This window comes from Megachile rotundata, chromosome 15, assembly GCF_050947335.1.
Source record: "Megachile rotundata isolate GNS110a chromosome 15, iyMegRotu1, whole genome shotgun sequence".
Lineage (NCBI taxonomy): Eukaryota > Metazoa > Arthropoda > Insecta > Hymenoptera > Megachilidae > Megachile > Megachile rotundata.
This window is the reverse complement of record NC_134997.1, coordinates 6,467,341-6,488,890: the sequence shown is the minus strand read 5'-3', so window position 1 is coordinate 6,488,890 and position 21,550 is coordinate 6,467,341. Positions and strand designations below refer to the sequence as shown.

Genomic DNA, 21,550 nt, shown 5'->3' with positions numbered 1-21,550 from the left:
CCTACCTTCTATTAGCTCATGAACATAACACTATATCTTAAAACGGAAACGAATTAAATAAACTTATATCACTATAACCTAACACAAGTATTTTGTACATTTCATGAAATACGTGCATTAATAGAACCGTGAAAATGAAAATCTAAAAGAAAGAAATCAGGTCAGTCCATGAATAAAATTCGACTCAAGGCATATTAAGTCATTAAGCTATTGATTGTCAAATACAATCTTCGATTTTCACCTAATCTTCGTCTCTAGTATATCTTTAATATCAATTTTTCATTTGAACTCTCACAGTTTCAAATAGTAATACTGCTCGATTGAGCTATGCTAACTAAAAATCCGTACTCAAAATCCCTCGATTTCTTTATCATCCCGTATACTGCACCCCGTTTTAATGGATCGTTCTTTTTTTTAAGAGTTATTGACAGCATCCACCGGTTTAACGTCGTCTCTCGACGATGTGTACATCTCGATAACAGCAATAACTGTGATATAACAAAATAAACAGGAGTATATCACGTGTAAATCCTTCTGAATATAGAACAATCAATATTGTATCACAACAATTCCGTGTTCCAATGAAAATAACGGTCCAATCGACAAGGATTCGGATATTACCATAATGTACAGGCCGTGTCATTATTTGTGGACATAATTGCAGTAATCGATTCAACGCCGGTATCAAATGATTTGTATACCGTTTCGAGATTTTAGTAATCGTGTATTGTTTCTGGACAATGTTTGATTTATTGGATAGTGCTGAAAATTTGCAGATATTAAATATTTTTCAGTTGTTAAGTTCGAATAAATTTTTCATTGAAATTAATTTAATATGTTTTAATTTCAAAAATTTTTAACTTAAAAGTTTGCAATTTTAAATTTACAAATTTTTCAATTTAGAATTTTAGGTATTTAGTCATTTAGAAAGCTAGAAAAATAAAAGTTTAATTTTAAATTTTCTAAATTTTTCAAGTTTTTAAATTTCGAGTATTTCAATTATTTTGATCTGCAAATTTTCGAACTTGGCAATTAAGAATTTCCGAATTTTCAAATTTAGAATTTTAGGTATTTAATCATTCATAAAGTTTAAAAAATAAAAATATAATTACAAACTTTCTAATTTTCAAATTTCCAATATTTCAAATAATCTAACCTACAAATTTTCCAATCTAGAAATTAAAAATTTACATAGTTTCAATTTGTGAATTTTAGGAATTTATCAAATTGAAAGAGTTTAAAATTAAAAATTTAGAAAATGAAACTATAAAAGTTTCAAAATTTTTTAATTTCATTCGTAACTGAAATTATGTACACACATTATGGTACGTCCTGTACATCTGATTCATTAAAATCGACAACCTACAAGGTGTGCTGTATAAATAAGATCCGTTTTGATATTATCCTTAATTAAAGCTAATTGAATAGTTACTTAAAGAAAACTGACAACGAAAATTATGTTTAAAATTATTGATCAAATTTTTTAATAATTCTCATCCGATCATTTATAACATTTCGGCAAAAAGTTATCTTATTATATGATCAGTTCAATTATTTGTAATTTAAAATTCAGTATAAAATGCAGTATAACTACATTAATAATTCGCAAAGAAATATCTAAAAATTAATATGAAAACAATTAATGAAATACATACAACTTAACTAGTACATATAAAAGTACATACACAATACTATATAAAAACATTTTGCTATATTGCAGAAAGACATCAACAGAGAAATCAGACATTTCAAAATGGCGCAGTACTATATTACCGATCGCCAATAAATTCGAACCAAAAATTCCAATTAATGCAATTTTAACTAAAAATTTAAAACTAAATTTTTATTTACTACAATTTAAAAAGTAGCTATATAAAACTCTTTTCTGTACAATTCAGATGGAACTTCAATTTTTTATTTCAAAACGGACCTTACTCAAAACACACTTCGTATAAAGAATGTTTCATAAATTCTGTAACACCACGATATTTTCGTTATTTTTAACGATAAGTAAAAATGTCAACAGGTCGAGTTATTTGATTTGGAGGGTTAAATACAGTGGCAAAGAAAAATCTTCTTAAGGTCACATTTTTTGGGATATCAAGTTAATATACTTTTTTTAAACAGACATATAGTACCATGTTACATGTATGTAATTTTCTACATGTGTGTTTATTTTTGCATGTATGTAATTTTCTATGTGTATGTTTATTTTTGCATGTATGTAATTTTCTACATGTGTGTTTATTTTTGCATGTATGTAATTTTCCATATGTGTGTTTATTTTTGCATGTATGTAATTTTTACATGTATGTAATATTCTACATGCATGTTTATTTTTGCATGTATGTAATTTTACATATATGCAATTTTTTACACATATGTAATTTTTTACACGTATGTAGCAACAATATGTACGTACGTAACAATTAACTTGATATGACAAAAAACATCCTGAGAAAGATTTCTTTACCACAAAATTCGCTCCAAACTAAACAATTCACCTAGCTATTCAACCGTGTCAGTAAAAACAAGAGAAACGTCTTGCAGTAGAGTTATCGAGACACCGTGTTTTGAAAGAAACTGCGCTACGTTTCTTGAATTCGAATGTATATCGAAATTCACGAGTTGAGATACAGAAAGACGGACGTTACTGTACGACGAGCGGGAGTGGACAGAAATGGACGGGGTTTTAAAAATGCATCGGCTCCAGGCGGCGCAAAACGATCCCGTTCACTCAAGGAAAAAACGTGGGACTTAACCTCGTGGAACTCCTTTCAGGTCAGGTGGATTTACAATTTCAGTGCAACATCGATCCCGCGTTGATGGACGCGTATGTAAAATCCGTAGAGAATCAACACCGAGGTTAAAAATTTGAACTCTTCTTACTACAACTATTATCAACCCACGAATTGGCGCGTTTAAGAACGACAACTGCAAATCTCGAGACAAATACGAGGCATTTTTGTATTCTGATCAATTAGCGCCAACTTGTGGGTGACACGTTCCCAGGTAAAACCAGACAACTTTTCGTATACTACGATCGTAGAAAGATTAAATCTTGGAACCCCAGAAGTAGACCTGACCAACTCACCCTAAGGGCCGACGCGGGACAAACAAATATCCGGAAAATAGGAAGGAGTTTGCTACTCGTTAGCTTCGAATCCGCAAGATCACCGGATTGAGTTAGCCAGACCTCGTCCGGAAGGTTATGTACTCGTTTCCTCTCAACGATGAGACTTTAACAATCAATATGGACTCTTTCCATTTAATCTAAAATCTAGCTGAAGAATAAGATAATTATTTGAAGTAGCTTGACACTTAGATTCACTTTGTTGACGTGTTGCTTACGGAGGGTGGCAAATTAATCAATGCTGAACTACTTAGCCTGGATGTCCTTGGCTCGATCTCCAAGGACATGCGATACAGATCTTTGTCGTTCAGGAGCAACGACGGGTCCAGCAGATAGTTCGTTACCTTTGTTATTAATTCGATCTTGTACGGTGTTTGCTGGAAGTGCCGTATCTCGCGGATCACGTGGGCGATCTGCAACATTTCAACGTTGGATACGTTTAACCCCTTACACTATGTTTTTGCCAATTGCGTCAGTCAGCACTGACTAATTTCAGAGATAACATAAAAACAGACACAGAAACTTGAAATGTTATGTGAATTTGGTATCATGAAGTCGTTGACTATGCAAATTGTAGTTGGTCTTGAACTCCAAATTGAAATGTATTCAAAATTCTAGTAAAATTGGTCACAGACGAAGTATGAGTGTGTCACGAGTCAGACTCGTCAAAATAGTGCAAAGGGTTAACCACTTCCCATACTTTGACGAGTCTCACTCGTGACGCACTTACTGCTTAAATGTGAGAACCTTACTCAAATTTTGAATACTTTGAAATTTAGATCCAACTATAAGTTGCATTATCAAGGATCCCTGAATGTAAAATACTCACAACATTTTAATTTTCTTTTTTCCTTTTAATGTTATAGCCCTGAGTTAGTCTTGACTGACGCATGTGATAAATAAATGTTACGGGAAATAAACGCGTTAATTTAAATTTGTTAAGTTAACCCATTCGCTACCAACCACGAATATATTCGTGGCACGCATTGCCAGCACGAATATAGTCGTGAACAATAACCCTTTGCGCTCGAGAGGTGACTCTCAGTCACCATTTTGTTTAAGACAATAATTCGAACAATAACAAAGCATTTTTGAACTAATTCTATAATATGACAAGTGTGAAGTATAAACATAGTGAAACAAAGAATAGTGGAAGATATTAGTAAAGAAATAACCTCAAAAGAATTCATTTAACTTTTTAACTAGCAAGTTTAAAACTTGCTGTTTGCAGTCAAATGACCTTCAAGTGCAAAAAGATAAAACAGAAATGGCAAAGAGAATAACTTCATACAGTTTAGGCTTGGCAGCGAATGGGTTAAATTTAAAGTTAGGTTAAATAAGAAATAAATGCGAGATATGTATAAATATGTTCTTTGTATAAGAAATAAATGAAAAGTTACAGGAAATGAGGAGTATAATGTAACGTAAGTTTACCGAAGAATGTCCACAAGAGTCAATATTTATACATACGATACACTGTACATAGTGGAAAAAGGTTTTAAACGTCATAGGTCGAAAGGTCAATTGCTATTAAAATGTATACATTTCTACAACTATCATTGAACTTATACAATGGAATTTATTTAATAAAATTTATTTGATCTAATTCATTTGATGAAACTTGTTTAATCTAATTTCTTTAGTAAAATTTATTTCATTTACTTCATTTGAAAACAATTATTTCATTTAACTTGTTTAGTCAAATTTATTTTGTCTACTACGTTTGAGAACATTAATCTCTCTTAATTTATTTAGTCAAATTTATTATACCTACTTCATTTGTAAAAATTTATTTTATTTGCTTCATTTGAAAGAAATTATTTTATTTAACTTGTTTAGTCAAATTTATTTTACTACTACATTTGAGAACATTTATTTCTCTTAATTTATTTAGTCAAATTTATTATTTCTACTTCATTTGTAAAAATTTATTTTATTTGCTTCATTTGAAAGAAATTATTTTATTTAACTTGTTTAGTCAAATTTATTTTACTACTACATTTGAGAACATTTATTTCTCTTAATTTATTTAGTCAAATTTATTATATCTACTTCATTTGTAAAAATATATTTTATCGACTTCATTTGAAAAAATTCATTTACCTTTTTTAGAAAAATTTGTTTTGTCTAATTTGTTTAATAAAACTTGTCTGATCCAATTACTTTAATAAAGTTCATTCAATCTAATAAATTCAAACGTCACTCGATTTAATTTATTCAATACGCTTCATTCAGTTTAATTTACCTGACAGAATGTATTTTATCTAACTTATTAAATAAATTGCATTCAATCTAATTTTATAGCATTTATTTTGGTATAAATAGAGCAACTATAGATATAGTAAAAGAAATACCATTCGCATTTTTGAAAAGTTCAAAAGGCCGTCCTCAGTCATAGTTGGTGTACCCTCTTCTATAAAAGAAAGATCGGTTAGGTATAATCCTAAATAAGGGATGCAGGGTGGGTCACATCGATGCAGAGCGTCTCTTAAATTTCTGAAACGTCCGTCCGATGAAACGATCGTTTGAAGTCTTTCGATTGTCTGCTTCGTCTGGAAAATAATGAAAGATACTTGTTATATTATTTTACAAAATTATATTACAATCATACAATATTTTATCAATAAATTTTTCAAATTTGTTTGATTCAATCAAAAGTTCTGAGATGTTTAAATAATTTTTTGAGTATTCAATCAAGAAACAGTGTTGGAAGAAATTCATTAATAAAATTATTTTCTGTAAAAAATTCAGAATATTTATTACTTCGTTATTGTTTGCAATTTTAGGTTAGGTTAAGAAGGAAGGTTAGGTTAGGTTATATTAGTAATATTTATTTGTAATACAATTGATATTATAAAATAATGAAAATATTAATTTTTGTGAAACAAATGTATTAGAAATAATTATTTCAAATACTTTACTATTTAATAATAATATAATACAAATATCTTCATACTGCTTATTTGTAACATAAAAATTAATATTACCAAATACTTAAAGGGGTAATTTTTGTAGGAAGTACGTACTAGAAATTATTATTTCAAATATTCAAGGCATGCAATAATTACTTCAAATAATATTCAAAGCATACGCCAATCATTTCAAATATCCCTTTTCGTGAATAATATTTGAAAAAAATATAATGAATAATAATAAATAATAATAAAAAAAAATAATGTGAATAATAATAAAAAAAAAATATAGTAAATGTAATGTATGAAAAATAAATGTCATTTAAACAATTTTGGAAATAAAACTGAAAAATAAATGAAGATAGAAGTAATAATAATTATTAATAAAATTTACCGTTTTAGAAACTTTCTCCCACGTCTTTTTCAATCTGAAGACACTGCTGTTAGTGAAGGCTGCACAAATTTGAAGAACTCCGTTATAGTTATGGAGAACCCTGCTAATATCAGCAACCGCCGTCCATTTTTCGATAGCTGCAACCCTCGCCGACATATTGGAACGTCGAACAATTTCCGAAACCACCAATTGCGACACTTCGTTAAATCTTTTCGTCATAAGCAATATATGAGGAGCACGAACCGCCTTGTCAGTTTTCATCCAGGCTTGGCCAAGAAATTCTCTGTACACGAAATAATTAAATAATCAATACTTAATATTTATGGACATTCAACTAGTAGAGAAATCCGAGTGTTTTTAAAACATTTTTCTTGAAAAAAAATAGATGTTCATATATCTGATTATGATACTCACTCGCTGGAAATGGAAACGAAAATCTTGTGATCCAAATATGTCATCTGTTCAGCAATTTCCAATGCAGATAATGTTTCGATACTTTCTTTAGTCTGCACCTGAAATCACATGAAACGATTTTTATTTTAAATTACGAATTCTCGTGTTTGAAAATTCAAAATTCACAAATTTCGGTTGAAGTTCTGAAAAGTGAAAAGTTCCGATCGTGCTGAAAACCAAAGCTTACTCTTGATTAGAGGAAAAAGTTCCTATAAAAATTTCTAGCGACAAAGCCTCGTTTGCCTCAGACCCTTTCGAAGCCCTCTTTTGACGGTTTTTATTGAATATCTCCGAAAGTATTGATTTTAGAGGAAAAAGTTTTTAGCAAAAAATAAACCTCCTACAAGATTCTATAAAAAATATTGTATACAATTTTTATGTAGAACTAGCATTTTAGCTGTTATGAAGAAAAATGTTATAGAAGTACTCTGGGCAGAATTTGACTTCGTCAAAATATTTTAGGTCATAACGGCCAAAATAATAGGTTTATGTCAAAAATGTATATAACCTTCTTTGTAGAGCTTTTCAGGAGCTTTAATTCTTGTTTCAAACTTTTTTCTTTAAAATCAATATTTTCGGAGATATTTAGTAAGAACTGTAAAAAACTTTGAAAGGTGCTAGGGAATGAGTTGGGAAATGACATTTAATAGTATTTGTCATAACAGCCAAAATAATAGGTTCATGTCAGAAATGTATAGAACCTTCTTTATAGAGCTTTTTATAAGCTTCATTTTTTGTCTTAAACTTTTTTCTCTAAAACCAATATTTTCGAATATATTTAATAAGAACTTCATGCTCCTTATTCATATTAATTACAAAAATCTATAAAGTGACACGTTTTACATACAGTCGGTGGAGTCAACAGTTTCTTAAGATCCACTTTGTTGCTTTCTGGTTCTTCTTTAGTAATCAGCCTGAGAAGTTGGCTCGCAGCTTTGTGCTCGGCGGGTAGCAAATTAGGGCAGTAAATGATATCCTCCAAGAACTCGATCGTCAGATTCTTCAATTTCTGATCGGACTCGAAGTCTTGAGCGTGTTTCGAGACCCAGTGCCTCAAAACATTTAACACTCGCATTGTAGCTGCAGTTGACATGACTGATTCCTTCCGTCTGTTTTTGTCTCGACAAGAACCGCTGCGATTGTTTCCATCCATCCCTTTGTCTGGAGGGTTGCTTGACGCAGATGTTGCAATTGCAAATGCAGTTGCAGCCGTGGATGTACTGCTCCTATTATTTACAATAAAATATCTGTTACTTTTGTTATCATTTCTTTTTATCGGTTTTATATTTTGGATTTTGGAAAATATTTGATATTGTATTTGTTTTGTCTGTGAAGTATTTTTCATCGGGACGTTAATGTGTTAGTGTGAAATATTTGGAATTGTGGTGATATTCGATATTTATATATTATATTATTATATATATAATATATATAATATAAATATATTACTCTTGTGGTGATGTTAATGATTTAATAGTATATCGATATTCAATATTTGATATTGACGTATTGTCTCAATTCTGAGCATTCAATGTTAATATATTAATCTTTGAGTAATATTAAATATTAAGTTTATTGATTTTAATTAATATTAAATATTTAATTTTATTAATTTTAATCAATATTAAATATTAGTTTTAATAATTTTAATTAATATTAAATGTTTAATATTAATTTACTAATTGTGAATGATTCATATTAATATCTTAATCTTGTGATTGATATTGACAATCAATGTTAGTACATATATCAATCATGTATTAATATTAAATGTTTAACGTTAATATATTAATCTTGTATCGATGTTAATTATTGATTTTAATCAACATTTGACAATATTGTATCAGCAACATATTTTTAATATTAATTCATTGATACTTAATATTTAATATTAGTGCATTTTTCACTAAAGTAAATTTACCAATTTACTAATTTACCAATGTACCAATGTACCAATGTACCAATGTGCCAATGTGCCAATGTGCCAATGTACCAATGTGTCAATGTACTAATTTACTAATTTACCAATTTACCAATGTACTAATTTACCAATTTACTAATTTGTCAATTTGACAACATGACAGTTGTAAATATAAGAATGATATTCTAACAGAATTTCCAATTTAACTATTAGAGAATTTAGATATTTTAACAATATCTTATATTTCCATTATGAATTACACAATTTTTAAATAATCATATACCATTCAAACGTATTAAATTTCGAATAAAACAAGTTTATTAATCTATTAAAACAGTGTATTAGTTAAAGCAAAGTACTCGTCATACGAAATTAATAAACTTAAATAATTTAATGCACGTATCGAGCTGTGGTTGAATTGTTCGTGAAACTGGCACAGTAAATTTGAATATTTTACACGGCACTTTAATCAATTTAGTCGAATTCAAACTGGTATTAACTGAATTATGTAGGATCCGCTTTCTGCTGATTAAGCTATGATTATCCTTCTTTTTAAAGAAAATGTATTCTCTTTACATGGATATTAATTTCCGCAACTCGGTACCGGAATTAACAATAATTCTCGTGAATTATTGAACTACAGAAAATTTGCTTCATATTACATGACTTTATTATGGATTTCAAAGCAGAGAATTTATACGATCGAATTACGTAAAAGTGGATATTAAAAAATAGAACTTGTGATTTAATATTAAAATAGAACCTGTAATTTAAACTTTGAAACAATCACAACAATGATGAATAAGTTCATATAAATTTTTAATAGAAATTGTTTGACTTTGCAGTGTAAGAATTAATTTTAATCGTTGCTGCATATTTAATGATACTCTGAAGATTCCGCCATTTTGTGTGAAGAATTTTAGTGAGAACTTTGTGGAGTTATTTTCGTGAAACTGTAATGTTTTGAAATTGATATACATGCGCCATTTTGTGAAGTTTTCATGTCATCTATCTATGTCGAATTTAATATGTTTCAAAATTGGTTGATGTTTACTGTAACTGGTAGTCAGCCATTTTGTATTTGGAATATTAAGGAAATCTTTATGCAGTTATTTTCGTAAGACTTTAAAATGTAAATTGATGTAAATGTAAAAATGTAAATTGAACACATGGACCATTTTGTTAATTTTTTAGGTTATCAATCTATGTCGAACTGAATGTGTTTCAAAATTGGTGGATGTTTACTGTAACTGGTAGTCAGCCATTTTGTATTTGGAGTAATAGTGAAACCTTTATGCAGTTATTTTCGTAAGACTTTAACCTTGAAATTGGTGTAATGTAAGTATTATTATGTGACACTTTTATATTATCAAACTATGTCAAGCTTTCTACCTTTCAAGATTGATTGATGTTTACTATAATTCATTGTCAGCCATTTTGTATTTGAAATATTAACAAAATTCTTATGCAGTTATTTTCATGAGACTTTAATCTTGAAACTAGTGTAATGTAAGTGTTATTATGTTACACTTTTATGTCATCGAACTATATTAAACATTTTACGTTTCAAAATTGATTGTTGTTTGCTAAAACTGGTAGTCAGCCATTTTGTATTTGAAATATTAATGAAATCTTCATGCTGCTATTTTCATGAGACTTTAATCTTGAAACTAGTGAAATGTAAGTGTTATTATGTTACACTTTTATGTCATCAAACTATATTAAACATTTTACGTTTCAAAATTGATTGTTGTTTGCTAAAACTGGTAGTCAGCCATTTTGTATTTGGAAGATTAATGAAACCTCCATACTGTTATCTTAGTGGGACTTTAAGCTATAAATAGACATAACATAAGTATTATATGTTACACTTTTATGTCATAAAATTATATTAAATTTTTCATGTTCCCAAATTGGTTGCTGTTTATTGTAACTGATGGTCAGCCATTTTGTTTAGTGAAACTCATGAAGTTATTTTTATAAAACTTCATCTGTTTAATTGATGTAATACAAGTATTATTGTAAAATACTTTTGTCATCAAACCATGTCAAATTTAAGAGTTTATCAAATTTTTAGTGGCAAAACGATAATTCATCAATTATTTAATATTAATAAATTAATAATTTCGAAATATTCTGTTCGTACTTCTCCTTCTAATAATTCGAGTGTGTCTAGTCAGTCGAACAATTAATTTCATATATTTTCAAATGTTATTAAAAAATATTCCACAATTGTACTTGTTTGAACATTTTAAGTATCCTTTTAAAATATTTGCAGGTGAATTAGTTTTCTGAAAACAGATACATACATAAAATGTTAGCACTGAGTTTTTCCTTAGCAACTTTGAACAGTTAACGTGTCAAACAGTGGTGGATTAAATGTGGTAAAAGAAATCACAGTTTAATTAAAGTATAACTCTTCTATCTACAGGCTACGTTGTACATAGAATTGTTCTACTCGAGTCTATCGCTACTAATCATTCGAAATACGCTGTATTCTAAATTTCTTGTTACATCTTACAAATTTAAATTTAAATTGTTAGAAATTTTTTAGATCTCTTAATACATTTTCAAAATTTTTTTCATCATTGACTACGTTTTTGGAATTTGTTAGATATTTAAATTTCGGAAATTTATTAACTTTGTTCATTTCTAAAATTTAATAGATTTTTCAATCTTTGTGAGTTTGAAAATTTTTCAAAAATAGAATTTTTTAATTTCAGAAAATTATTACATTTTTTAATTTTGGAGATTTGTTAATTTTAGAAATTTCTTACATTTTTTAATTTCGGAGATTTGTAAAATTTAATCTCAGAAATTTATACCATATACTAATTTTCTGAAGTCGTAATTTATTTTTCATTGTTTGATTTGTTTCTCTATAAATACCAATAGATTTTCAGGGAATAAAAACTTGAGTTTCATTCAGAAATAAAAAAACTGTTACTGTAGAAGTAACAGATTGAATGACATTAACTAATATCACATTGAATGACGTGAACTAACCAATAAAAAATTTTGCATTTTGTAATAAAATGCATATAATTCTTAATTAGAAAATATTCTCATATTTTAGGACAAAAAAGTCAATTTCTCACGTGTTGAATTTGTATACCCGTACACGTGTAAGAAAATTTACAAAAATGTACAAAAAGTACGAGTTATGGAGATCTGAAATTTAGCGCGGGAAATTTGAATCAGGTAAAGGCGCTTGATTCCTTTTCAACGACTAGTGAATAAAATATAAAATATTCGAATTCTATAACTGTTATGTATTGATTTTCTGCTATTTTCTGTGTTATTTGCTGAACAAGTTTTAACTTTTTAATTATGCACAGCATTTTCATTTATTATCACGATGTATAATAATTATGATGAATTATTTAGTCAGCCTATTGCGAATGATTTTTTCTATATTCCAGCTAATGTGCATCTCAGCATCTAATAAACTAACAGAAATATCGATGCAAGGGATATTTGTTTATTGCACTAAATCTAACAAAAATGGTAAATTCTAACGCGAACGTCAAGTAAAAAGAAGCTTCTAATATATCAGAACTATTTCTATTTCGTTTAGTTCGCCCATGATGCAAGTACAATTGATAACCAAATAAAACAGTATAATATTTAAAAAGAAATAAGAGAAAAATCGTATATAACATATGTTACAAGGAATTAGATTTTAAATTTTTAATGGAAATTATTACAGGCGGAAATATTTTGAGAAATGTTAACATAGTTCGATCGATAGAAAATGAGGACACAAGAGAAATCATAAAAATAGTTTTTAGAGGATTTGTTTGTAACAGTGGTTCAGAAGATTCTTTTAATTAATTTGAGAGGGGAATTAACTTGCAATAAATATTACAGGTTCATGCATTGCAAATTTGGAAATTTATTAACAATTTGTGGATATAAATGACCTCTGTAAATATTATTTAGTCGATTGTTGTAATCGTACTTGTAAAGTTAGTCTTCTTACAATCGATAAAATTATTGTTTTTTGATTATTTCTTATTTTTGTTATATTTCCTACTTTGCCTGATATTAGAATAATTTGAATAAATAGAAATAATAAATTTAATAAATCTTTACAAAAAATAATATTATACAATGATAGAAATAACAAATTTCATATATCTATACAAAAAATAATAGAAACAATTATTAAATCTCTGAAAAAATGACAGATATAATAAATTTAATAAATTTGTAAAAAATTAACTTTAATATAATAATTTTTGTATGAACGCCTTTAAATAATTTTATTTTGTTTTATGTTGAAATAATTCATAAAACACTCCACTTGATTTGATATACATATGAAGTGGCCCAATTAATTTGTACGACTTTTATCATTTTCCATCATTATTTTTAATGATAAAATGTAACAGAAACATGTTTGTATTGAAAAGGCAAATATTAAAAAATCACTGTTTTCTATAATTTCAAAATTACTAATATTTCTTTAAAATAAAAGTATACATTATTTTTATCATTACATTACATTATTATTTTTTATTATTACACTACGCATTACTATTCTTGGTATCACTCTGTGAATTATCATTTTTATTACATAAAAATGAAGTGATGTTCGATAAAAACTAGAAATGAATGTAAAAAATGAAATAACTTATTTACTTACCATATTTGCCCTTTCCAAACAAATCACGTTTTTGTTTTACATATTTTTTCATCAAAAAACAATGATAAATATCAAAGTCACATGATTGTCAAACCTTGTATTTCTCACGAAACATTTTGCAATTTTCATAACTCAACATTTTGATAATTTCAGTTTGCATAACTTGAAACTAAAATTTCGCAAGTTTATTAAAAAATAACTAAAAATTTTGCATACGAATCGTGCAATTCGAGTCATTTCAGCTCACTTCATTTATGAACACTATATAACTATTTTAGTCAAAATAATTTATTATTACAGAAAATAAATAAATTTTGCATCATAAGTAACATGAACATCCATGTTATATTTAGTATATATGGCATATATTTATACAGGGTGTCTCACAATTAGTGTAGGTCCCTGAAATGGGGGATAGCTGACGCGATTCTGAATGAGATTTCCCTTTGCAAAAATGGGGTATAAAGCTTCGTTTTTAAATTATTAAGGAAAAACACGGACCAATCAGAGCGCGAGGATTACGCGTGCGCAGACGCGAGAGCAACAGCTTCGGATAGCGCGTAGTTATCCAACGCGTGATACTCCAACGCGTAGTAACGCAATGCGTGGTAATACTACGCTTAGTAATGCAACGTGTGGTAATCCAATGCGTAGTAATCCAACGCGTAGTAATCCAACGCGTAGTAACCCAGCGTGTGAATATCCAACGCGTGGTAATCCAGCGCGAGGATATTCAGCGCGTAGTAATCTAACGTGGAGTAATACAACGCATGGTAATTCTACGCGTAGGAATCTAACGCGTGGAAATCTAACGCGTAGTTAACCAACGCGTAGTAATGCAACGCGTGATAATTCTACGCTTAGTAATGCAACGTGTGGTAATCCAATGCGTAGTAATCCAACGCGTAGTAATCCAACGCGTAGTAACCCAGCGTGTGAATATCCAACGCGTAATAATCCAGCGCGTGGATATTCAACGCGTAGTAATCCAACGCGTAGTAATACAACGCGTGGTAATTCTACGCGTAGGAATGTAACGCGTGGAAATCTAACGCGTAGTTAACCAACGCGTAGTAATCACAGCACGAGGATTACGCACGCTCAGCCGCTAGGCTCGCAGCTGTCGCACTCACGTCTGTCCACGCGTAATTCTCGCGCTCCGATTGGTCCGTGTTTTTCCTTAATAATTCAAAAACGAAGCTTTAAACCCCATTTTTGCAAAGGAAAATCTTATTCAGAATCACGTCAGCTACCCCTCATTTCAGGAACCTACACTAATTTATACATGATATTATATGTATACATACTATACATATATCACACACATGTTATATCTATATAGTAATATCATACATTTAATGTACATGTTATATATAGTAATTAAAAGATCTGTTTAGCATACAAAAATGAGTAATCTGAAATGTATTAATACACCAATAGGTGAATGCAGCACAGGTGAATTTTAGTGAAGTCAGATTGCAGTTACGGATCTCAACCCACGAGTTGGCACGTGAAGTAAAAAAAGAAGCTCCACACGACGCAGAGGTGTAAGAAAGGCAAGAAAGGAAAGTAACCATTTTCCTTTTCCAACAGATCTGGTACGGGCAAAATGAGAATTCAAAAATTCGACTGCGTACTTGTACGTGTCACTATTACAGCTTACTAGTATAGTGTAAACGGTCCGATCGTACACCATAGCGTAAATGGTCCGATCGTACACCATAGTGAAAACGGTCCAATCGTACACCATAGTGTAAACGGTCCAATCGTACACCATAGTGAAAACGATCCTCAATTGTATAATTTTTCAATTTTGACCAATTAAAGCCTTTGCGCTTGTAAACACCTATTTGTTTGGATCACTCCACGCGCCAACTCGTGAGATGCGTGTACAGTACACTAACCAAGTGCAAACAGTAAATGAACATAGGAATGTATAATAAGTGATTCGGTGAAACATAGCTCGCCATGTGCCACGCAAAGTGAAAAGTTGCACTTTCCCAGAAGCAGAAATGATGATACTTACCAGATAGCTTCAGGTCGAACGCTATAAGTGACACAAAACGACATATGAAATACAATTGCATTAAAACAACTAAAGTATTATCCAGGATTAAGGAATTAACCTCAAGAATCTCTAAAGGGATATTGTATTCGAAATAGCAAATGAATAAGTGTAGAATAGAAGCATCCCTAATTGTACTGTTTAATCGAGTTGCGTTGGTTGCGTATCGAATGGCAGAGTTTGAAGGACACAGATTTGAGAACTTGGATTTCCAAATTTTAGATTTTTTGGTTTGGAAAGTTGGATGAGTTGAAATTTATTAATTTTATCAATTTTGAAGTGATGAACTTTTGTTCACTGTTTTTATATTTTCTAGTTTATGCATTTTTGTATTTTTTCAATTTATGGGTCTCAAGGTATTCGAATTTTGTGAATTTGTATTTTATAGTTTATGGATTTTTGTATTTTTGAATTTAGAAATCTCAATGTACTCGAATTTTACGAATTTGTATTTTTAAGTTTACGAATATTTGTAAAAATATTTTTCCCGAATATTTGTAAAAACGATCAAACTGCGAAACTTGATAATTTTAATAAATGTAAAATATAAAATTTCAGATTTGTAAAACGATTTTATTATAAATTTAGGAATTTTCAAATTCAGAAATTTAGCGTTTTATGTCAAATTTAGAAGTTTAGCATTTTATTTTTAATTCAGAAATTTTCAAATTTAGGAATTTACAATTTTATTTGAAATTTAAAAATTTAAAACTTTATTTCAAATTTGGGAATTTAGAATTTAATTTCAAATTTGAAAGTTCAGAATTTTATTTTTAACTTGGAAATTTAGAATTCCATTTCAAATTTAAAAGTTCAGAATTTTATTTTTAATTTAAAAGTATTGAAATTTAGGATTTTACAATTTTACGTAAAATTTAAAAATTTTTAATTTGATTTCAAATTTAGAAAATAAGAATTTTGTTTCAAGTTTAAAAATTAAAAATTTTATTTCAAATGTTTGAATGTAGAAATTTGTAACTCTATTTCAAATTTAAAACAGCTACAAAATTTTAAAAATTATTTTAAATTTACCAAAGTTCTAAGTTTGAAGTTAAAATATTAAAAAATTGAGTAATTTAATCCTGCAAAATTTAATAATATATATATTTGAAAATTTGGAAATTCAAGGACGTATAAATTCTAAATCCTCAAAATGCTTGAGGAAAAGTAAACTTAACATTTCCCCCACCAAATTATATCAAATCGCTATTTCAAAGTCCTCCACTCGACATGCAACCCAATATCAACCAAATATCTCCATTTACAAGATAGAAACGTTGCAAACTTGATACTTTCAAAAAATCAGCAAAAAAACATTTCCTAGAAATAATCCGTATTTCTTAATTCTTCAAAAAATGAAAACGAAATTACTGATAACACATAAAAAATGAAAGTCGATTAAGAAAACGATCATCAAAGAAATCGGAAGACTGGATAAGTGATACGTGAGAAAATATAAAATTATGCAGTATAATAGTCGATAAATAAGGGCAGAAATATACGAATACCTTTGTCTACAAAAAGAAAAGGAAGATTTATTATAGGCGGAAGAAAACATGTAAGATACCGAGACAAAGCACTCATGCGTAAGAAAGTGAAAAATACCTTTATTACAATCAACATTCAATAGCGATACCGTGAAACGAAATAGAGATAATTTCTTTTCTTTCATTTTTCATCGAACATTACAGACGCATGTACAACTCAGTTCCTTAATAATATGTAATATATATAAATATATATATATATATTCAAGGCCACGTGTTCAACAGAAGCACCGATCCGTCATTTTGTCGTAACAATATTCTACCATTTTGTTCAAGTACACTCCTCGAAATTGCATGCTATCCCTTTTCAACGAATACACCGAGCGATCTTTTTACTCTTAATCGATTCTCTATGGAACAATGTAATTGTATAATAATCGTCAGGAAATAAAAACCTCAGATCGATCGACATGCGCACTTCTTAATAATGTGTACAACAATGTATGGATGTAAACACTTAAACACGTCAGGAATACTCGAACGAACCTTCGTTGACTTTGCCGGAAACTGGTTATCACTACTCCAGCTTTGCTGGACGCTTGATCGTGCTGGAAATTCCCTTGGGAGGACAATTCGGTTTCTTGAATCGATCGTCTGCTGGCCCAGTAGTTCTGCAAAACGAAAATTTCAATACAGACAATCGAAAATGTGCGTGGATTCCGTGGAGATACTGTGTTGAAACGAGGGAGAAGTGGTCTTCACTGGTTGCTATTTGGTCATTATTGGAGAACTTCGAAATTTAAAGATTCAAATACTTGATTATTTAAAAGTTTAAAAAAACCTTAGACACTTAGAAATATACAAGTGTAGAAATGAAATGTAGAAATGTAGAAATGTAGAAATGTAGAAATGTAGAAATGTAGAAATGTAGAAATGTAGAAATGTAGAAATGTAGAAATGCAGATATGCAGAAATGCAGAAATGTAGAAATGTAGAAATGCAGATATGCAGAAATGCAGAAATGTAGAAATGCAGATATGCAGAAATGCAGAAATGCAGAAATGCAGAAATGCAGAAATGCAGAAATGCAGAAATGCAGAAATGCAGAAAGTATTTATAAGAGTCCTCAAGAGCAATTACTCAACGCAATTTTGCCTTTGAACGATTTATGATAAGGTTAGACTGTGGGGGGTTATTTATGAGTGCCCATGTGAGGCGATAGATGATGGCCATCGACTTAGAGTCACGTAGCCATCGGATGTTGCAGGACTGTTGCGCAGGACGTATTTGTGAGTCTATGAGACTATGGAAATGACAAGCAATGTAACGTTGCATTGTCTAAATGATTAGAAGCAGAATGCCAAAGGATCTGGCTATGGAGTGGGAAAGACGGGGGATGCCTTTTGGTAAAAGAACTGACAATGAGTTGAAGCTCTCGACACTTACCCTAGAAACTGTAAAGGACATTGATCTTTGCCCTTTTACCTTCTTTTGAAAATGATTCCTAACTTGAAGAAGTGTAGAAGTGTAGAAGTATAGAAGTATAGAAGTATAGAAGTGTAGAAGTGTAGAAGTGTAGAAGTGTAGAAGTGTAGAAGTGTAGAAGTGTAGAAGTGTAGAAGTGTAGAAGTGTAGAAGTGTAGAAGTGTAGAAGTGTAGAAGTGTAGAAGTGTAGAAGTGTAGAAGTGTAGAAGTGTAGAAGTGTAGAAGTGTAGAAGTGTAGAAGTGTAGAAGTGTAGAAGTGTAGAAGTGTCGAAGTGTAGAAGTGTAGAAGTGTAGAAGTGTAGAAGTGTAGAAGTGTAGAAGTGTAGAAGTGTAGAAGTGTAGAAGTGTAGAAGTGTAGAAGTGTAGAAGTGTAGAAGTGTAGAAGTGTAGAAGTGTAGAAGTGTAGAAGTGTAGAAGTGTAGAAGTGTAGAAGTGTAGAAGTGTAGAAGTGTAGAAGTGTCGAAGTGTAGAAGTGTAGAAGTGTAGAAGTGTAGAAGTGTAGAAGTGTAGAAGTGTAGAAGTGTAGAAGTGTAGAAGTGTAAAAGTGTAGAAGTGTAGGAGTGTAGAAGTGTAGAAGCGTAGAAGTGTAGAAGTGTAGAAGTGTAGAAAATATAAAAATGTAGAAAATGAAGCAATGTAGATAATATTGATATATAGATATGTAAAAGTATGGAACAATAGCTATGTAGAAATGTCTAAACGTAGAAATGTAGAAATGTAAAAACACAAAAGTATAAAATTGTAGAAATGTAGACTGGAAGAAATATATACATACACAAATGCATATTTCAAGTATTCAAATTGCAAAATTACCATTTTATGTTAAAAACATTATTACACTTCGTGTAATAATTTCTTGTTGAACATTAGGGATACTGTTGACTATTAGGGATACAGAAATTTGTAGAACTAAATTTGTAGATTTTGGAACCTAGGAATATGAAGATGGGAAAACTTGGATATTTAGATATTTCGAAGTCTAAGAATTTGAGAATTTAAAAATGTTGAAATTTGAATATTTCGAGATATTGAAAATTTTTTATATGTGATTGAAAAATTTGAAAATACTGGAGTTCAGTTATTTAGAAAGGGAGGTTAGAAACTTTGAAATTTAAAAACTCAGAGATTTAGAAGTTTCCTTACTTTCAAATTTCTTATTCAAATTTATATATGTTACTCGGAAATTTTAGTAGATTGTAAATCGTAAACTTGAAAATTTCTATACATGATCTTTTAAATTTAATATTACTTTTTCGTAAAATTACACAAAACAAGCTTCAGATTCGCCAGTACGCAAAATAAGTGTAATCATTGAGAAATCACATGCCAAATAACTAAGCTTAAGAAGTTTTATATATAAATAAATATAAGAAGAATACAATTGAATGTATAATACAAAATAAATATAATGCAATTACAAATGAATGTAAGAAATTAATATGAAGTAAGTATAAATAAATGTAACTACCAATAATAAATAAACGTTCATATTACACTAAACTCATATTACAATCCACGAACTAAAGATCTCAAGATTTCACAAGTAATACTAAAATAATAATAACAGAATAGAATAATAATAACATAAGAATTATACAAACATAAAGAAGTATAATATATATGTAATAAGCAAATAGTATATGTTCAGTTAACATACTCCAGTAATAGTAGAGATGGAGCTGCTTCTCGCAGTAGCCGCAGGAGCAGATGCAATCGACGCTCTGTGTTCATAATGATGGAATTGTTTTTGCTGAGACTGTTGAGATGATTGCATCTGCACGATCAAGCTGCTTGTATCACTTTCCGTAGCAGATTGTTTCTCTTTTTCTTGTTTGCTCGTTTCTTTCTCGCTTGTTTCGGGTTGCTTTTCTCGGGGAGTTGGCGGTGTTTGCGGAGTTTTATTTTCTTTCGACAGTTTTGGGGTTTCGGGCTCGGAGTCTTCGCAACTGAGATCTCCAACTGAAAATATAAATTATTATGCTATTAGTAGCGTTATATTATTGATCATATAACTTTATTAACATCTAACTTTGTCGTTTTCGGCGTTTAATCATTTATTTGTAATCAAATAGATATTACTTTTTATTAATTGTTTTTCCATTAATATTAGTACATTGTTATCTTTGTCACATTATTGCTGTTTGCAAATTATTATTGCTATTTTAATGGTAACAATATCGAGAATTAATTTCTAGTTTAATTGAGCGATAAATCGGGAATTCATTTCTGGTTAATAATTATTACTAAATTTGATGGTGATTGTATTCATAGCAGAATTAATAAACGATTATTCAATTCATAAATTATTATTTATTTGATTACTATTATTAAATAGTAAATTTAATCAAGCAAATTGTGATTACTAAATTAAGCGATTTAGTAACAAGTTATGATTACTAAATCGATTCATTCAATTATTGCAAATTAATTATTTTTACAAATCATTAATTTTATCATTAAAAACCATTAAGTTTTTTGTTTAAACAAATTTTTCATTTGGAAACATTTTTACCCTCCCTTTCAAAATTGTGTAAAAGGCGACAAAAATATAAACAAACATGTACACAAAGAAAATCTATTCCGAAATTTGACAAAATTCTAAAAGAACAAAATTAAGCACTTTTTACTTACATTTAAGTACGTAAATTAAGTTCAGCATTTTTAGCATTTTTTAAAAGGGAATAGAGTGTGCCGCATATTTAAACGCGAGCCACCACAAATTTATTAATTGTAAAAAACTCTAATAATAGTATTACTTAGTAAATTTAGTAATGATACAAATAGTTAATAGCTAATGCGAACGTATAATAATCTGACCATCTTTTGGAGCTTCCGTTGCAACAGGTGTATCAGTTTCTTCGGATGCGCCTCGCGAGTATGTGACTCCATCTTGTGGACTTCGATCGGATCCAGAACCCGATCCTGATCCCGTGGATCCAACTAAGGTCACGGAACTCAAATTACTCGGGGAGGATGGTGCACTCACTACAGTGTTATCTAAAATACATAATACAAGAATTGTGGGACATTCATCCAAATACAAAACCTCATC

The 21,550-nt window shown here is 29.6% G+C and overlaps 2 protein-coding genes across 5 annotated transcripts in view; one reads left to right on the top strand and one right to left on the bottom strand.

Annotated features, from left to right (window-relative positions):
- The window catches only part of LOC100876585 (opioid-binding protein/cell adhesion molecule homolog), a 657,546-nt gene that overhangs the window by 531,479 nt on the left and 104,517 nt on the right, over window positions 1–21,550 (top strand). The gene's annotated exons all lie outside the window — the stretch shown is intronic.
- The window catches only part of LOC100876695 (ras-specific guanine nucleotide-releasing factor 1), a 120,582-nt gene continuing 101,530 nt past the window's right edge, over window positions 2,499–21,550 (bottom strand). For 2 of the 4 annotated variants that reach the window (XM_076540132.1, XM_076540133.1), the window contains exons 18-26: window positions 21,316–21,495; window positions 20,156–20,457; window positions 17,560–17,684; window positions 15,488–15,508; window positions 7,740–8,118; window positions 6,854–6,951; window positions 6,440–6,722; window positions 5,488–5,685; window positions 2,499–3,546 (exon numbers count right to left, since the gene is read on the bottom strand). In XM_076540132.1, coding sequence (XP_076396247.1) covers window positions 3,328–3,546; window positions 5,488–5,685; window positions 6,440–6,722; window positions 6,854–6,951; window positions 7,740–8,118; window positions 15,488–15,508; window positions 17,560–17,684; window positions 20,156–20,457; window positions 21,316–21,495 — 1,805 coding nt within the window. In that variant the 3' untranslated portion in view covers window positions 2,499–3,327. The remainder of the gene's footprint in view (window positions 3,547–5,487; window positions 5,686–6,439; window positions 6,723–6,853; window positions 6,952–7,739; window positions 8,119–15,487; window positions 15,509–17,559; window positions 17,685–20,155; window positions 20,458–21,315; window positions 21,496–21,550) is intronic. The other 2 variants (XM_076540135.1, XM_076540134.1) reach the window with 2 other exon arrangements.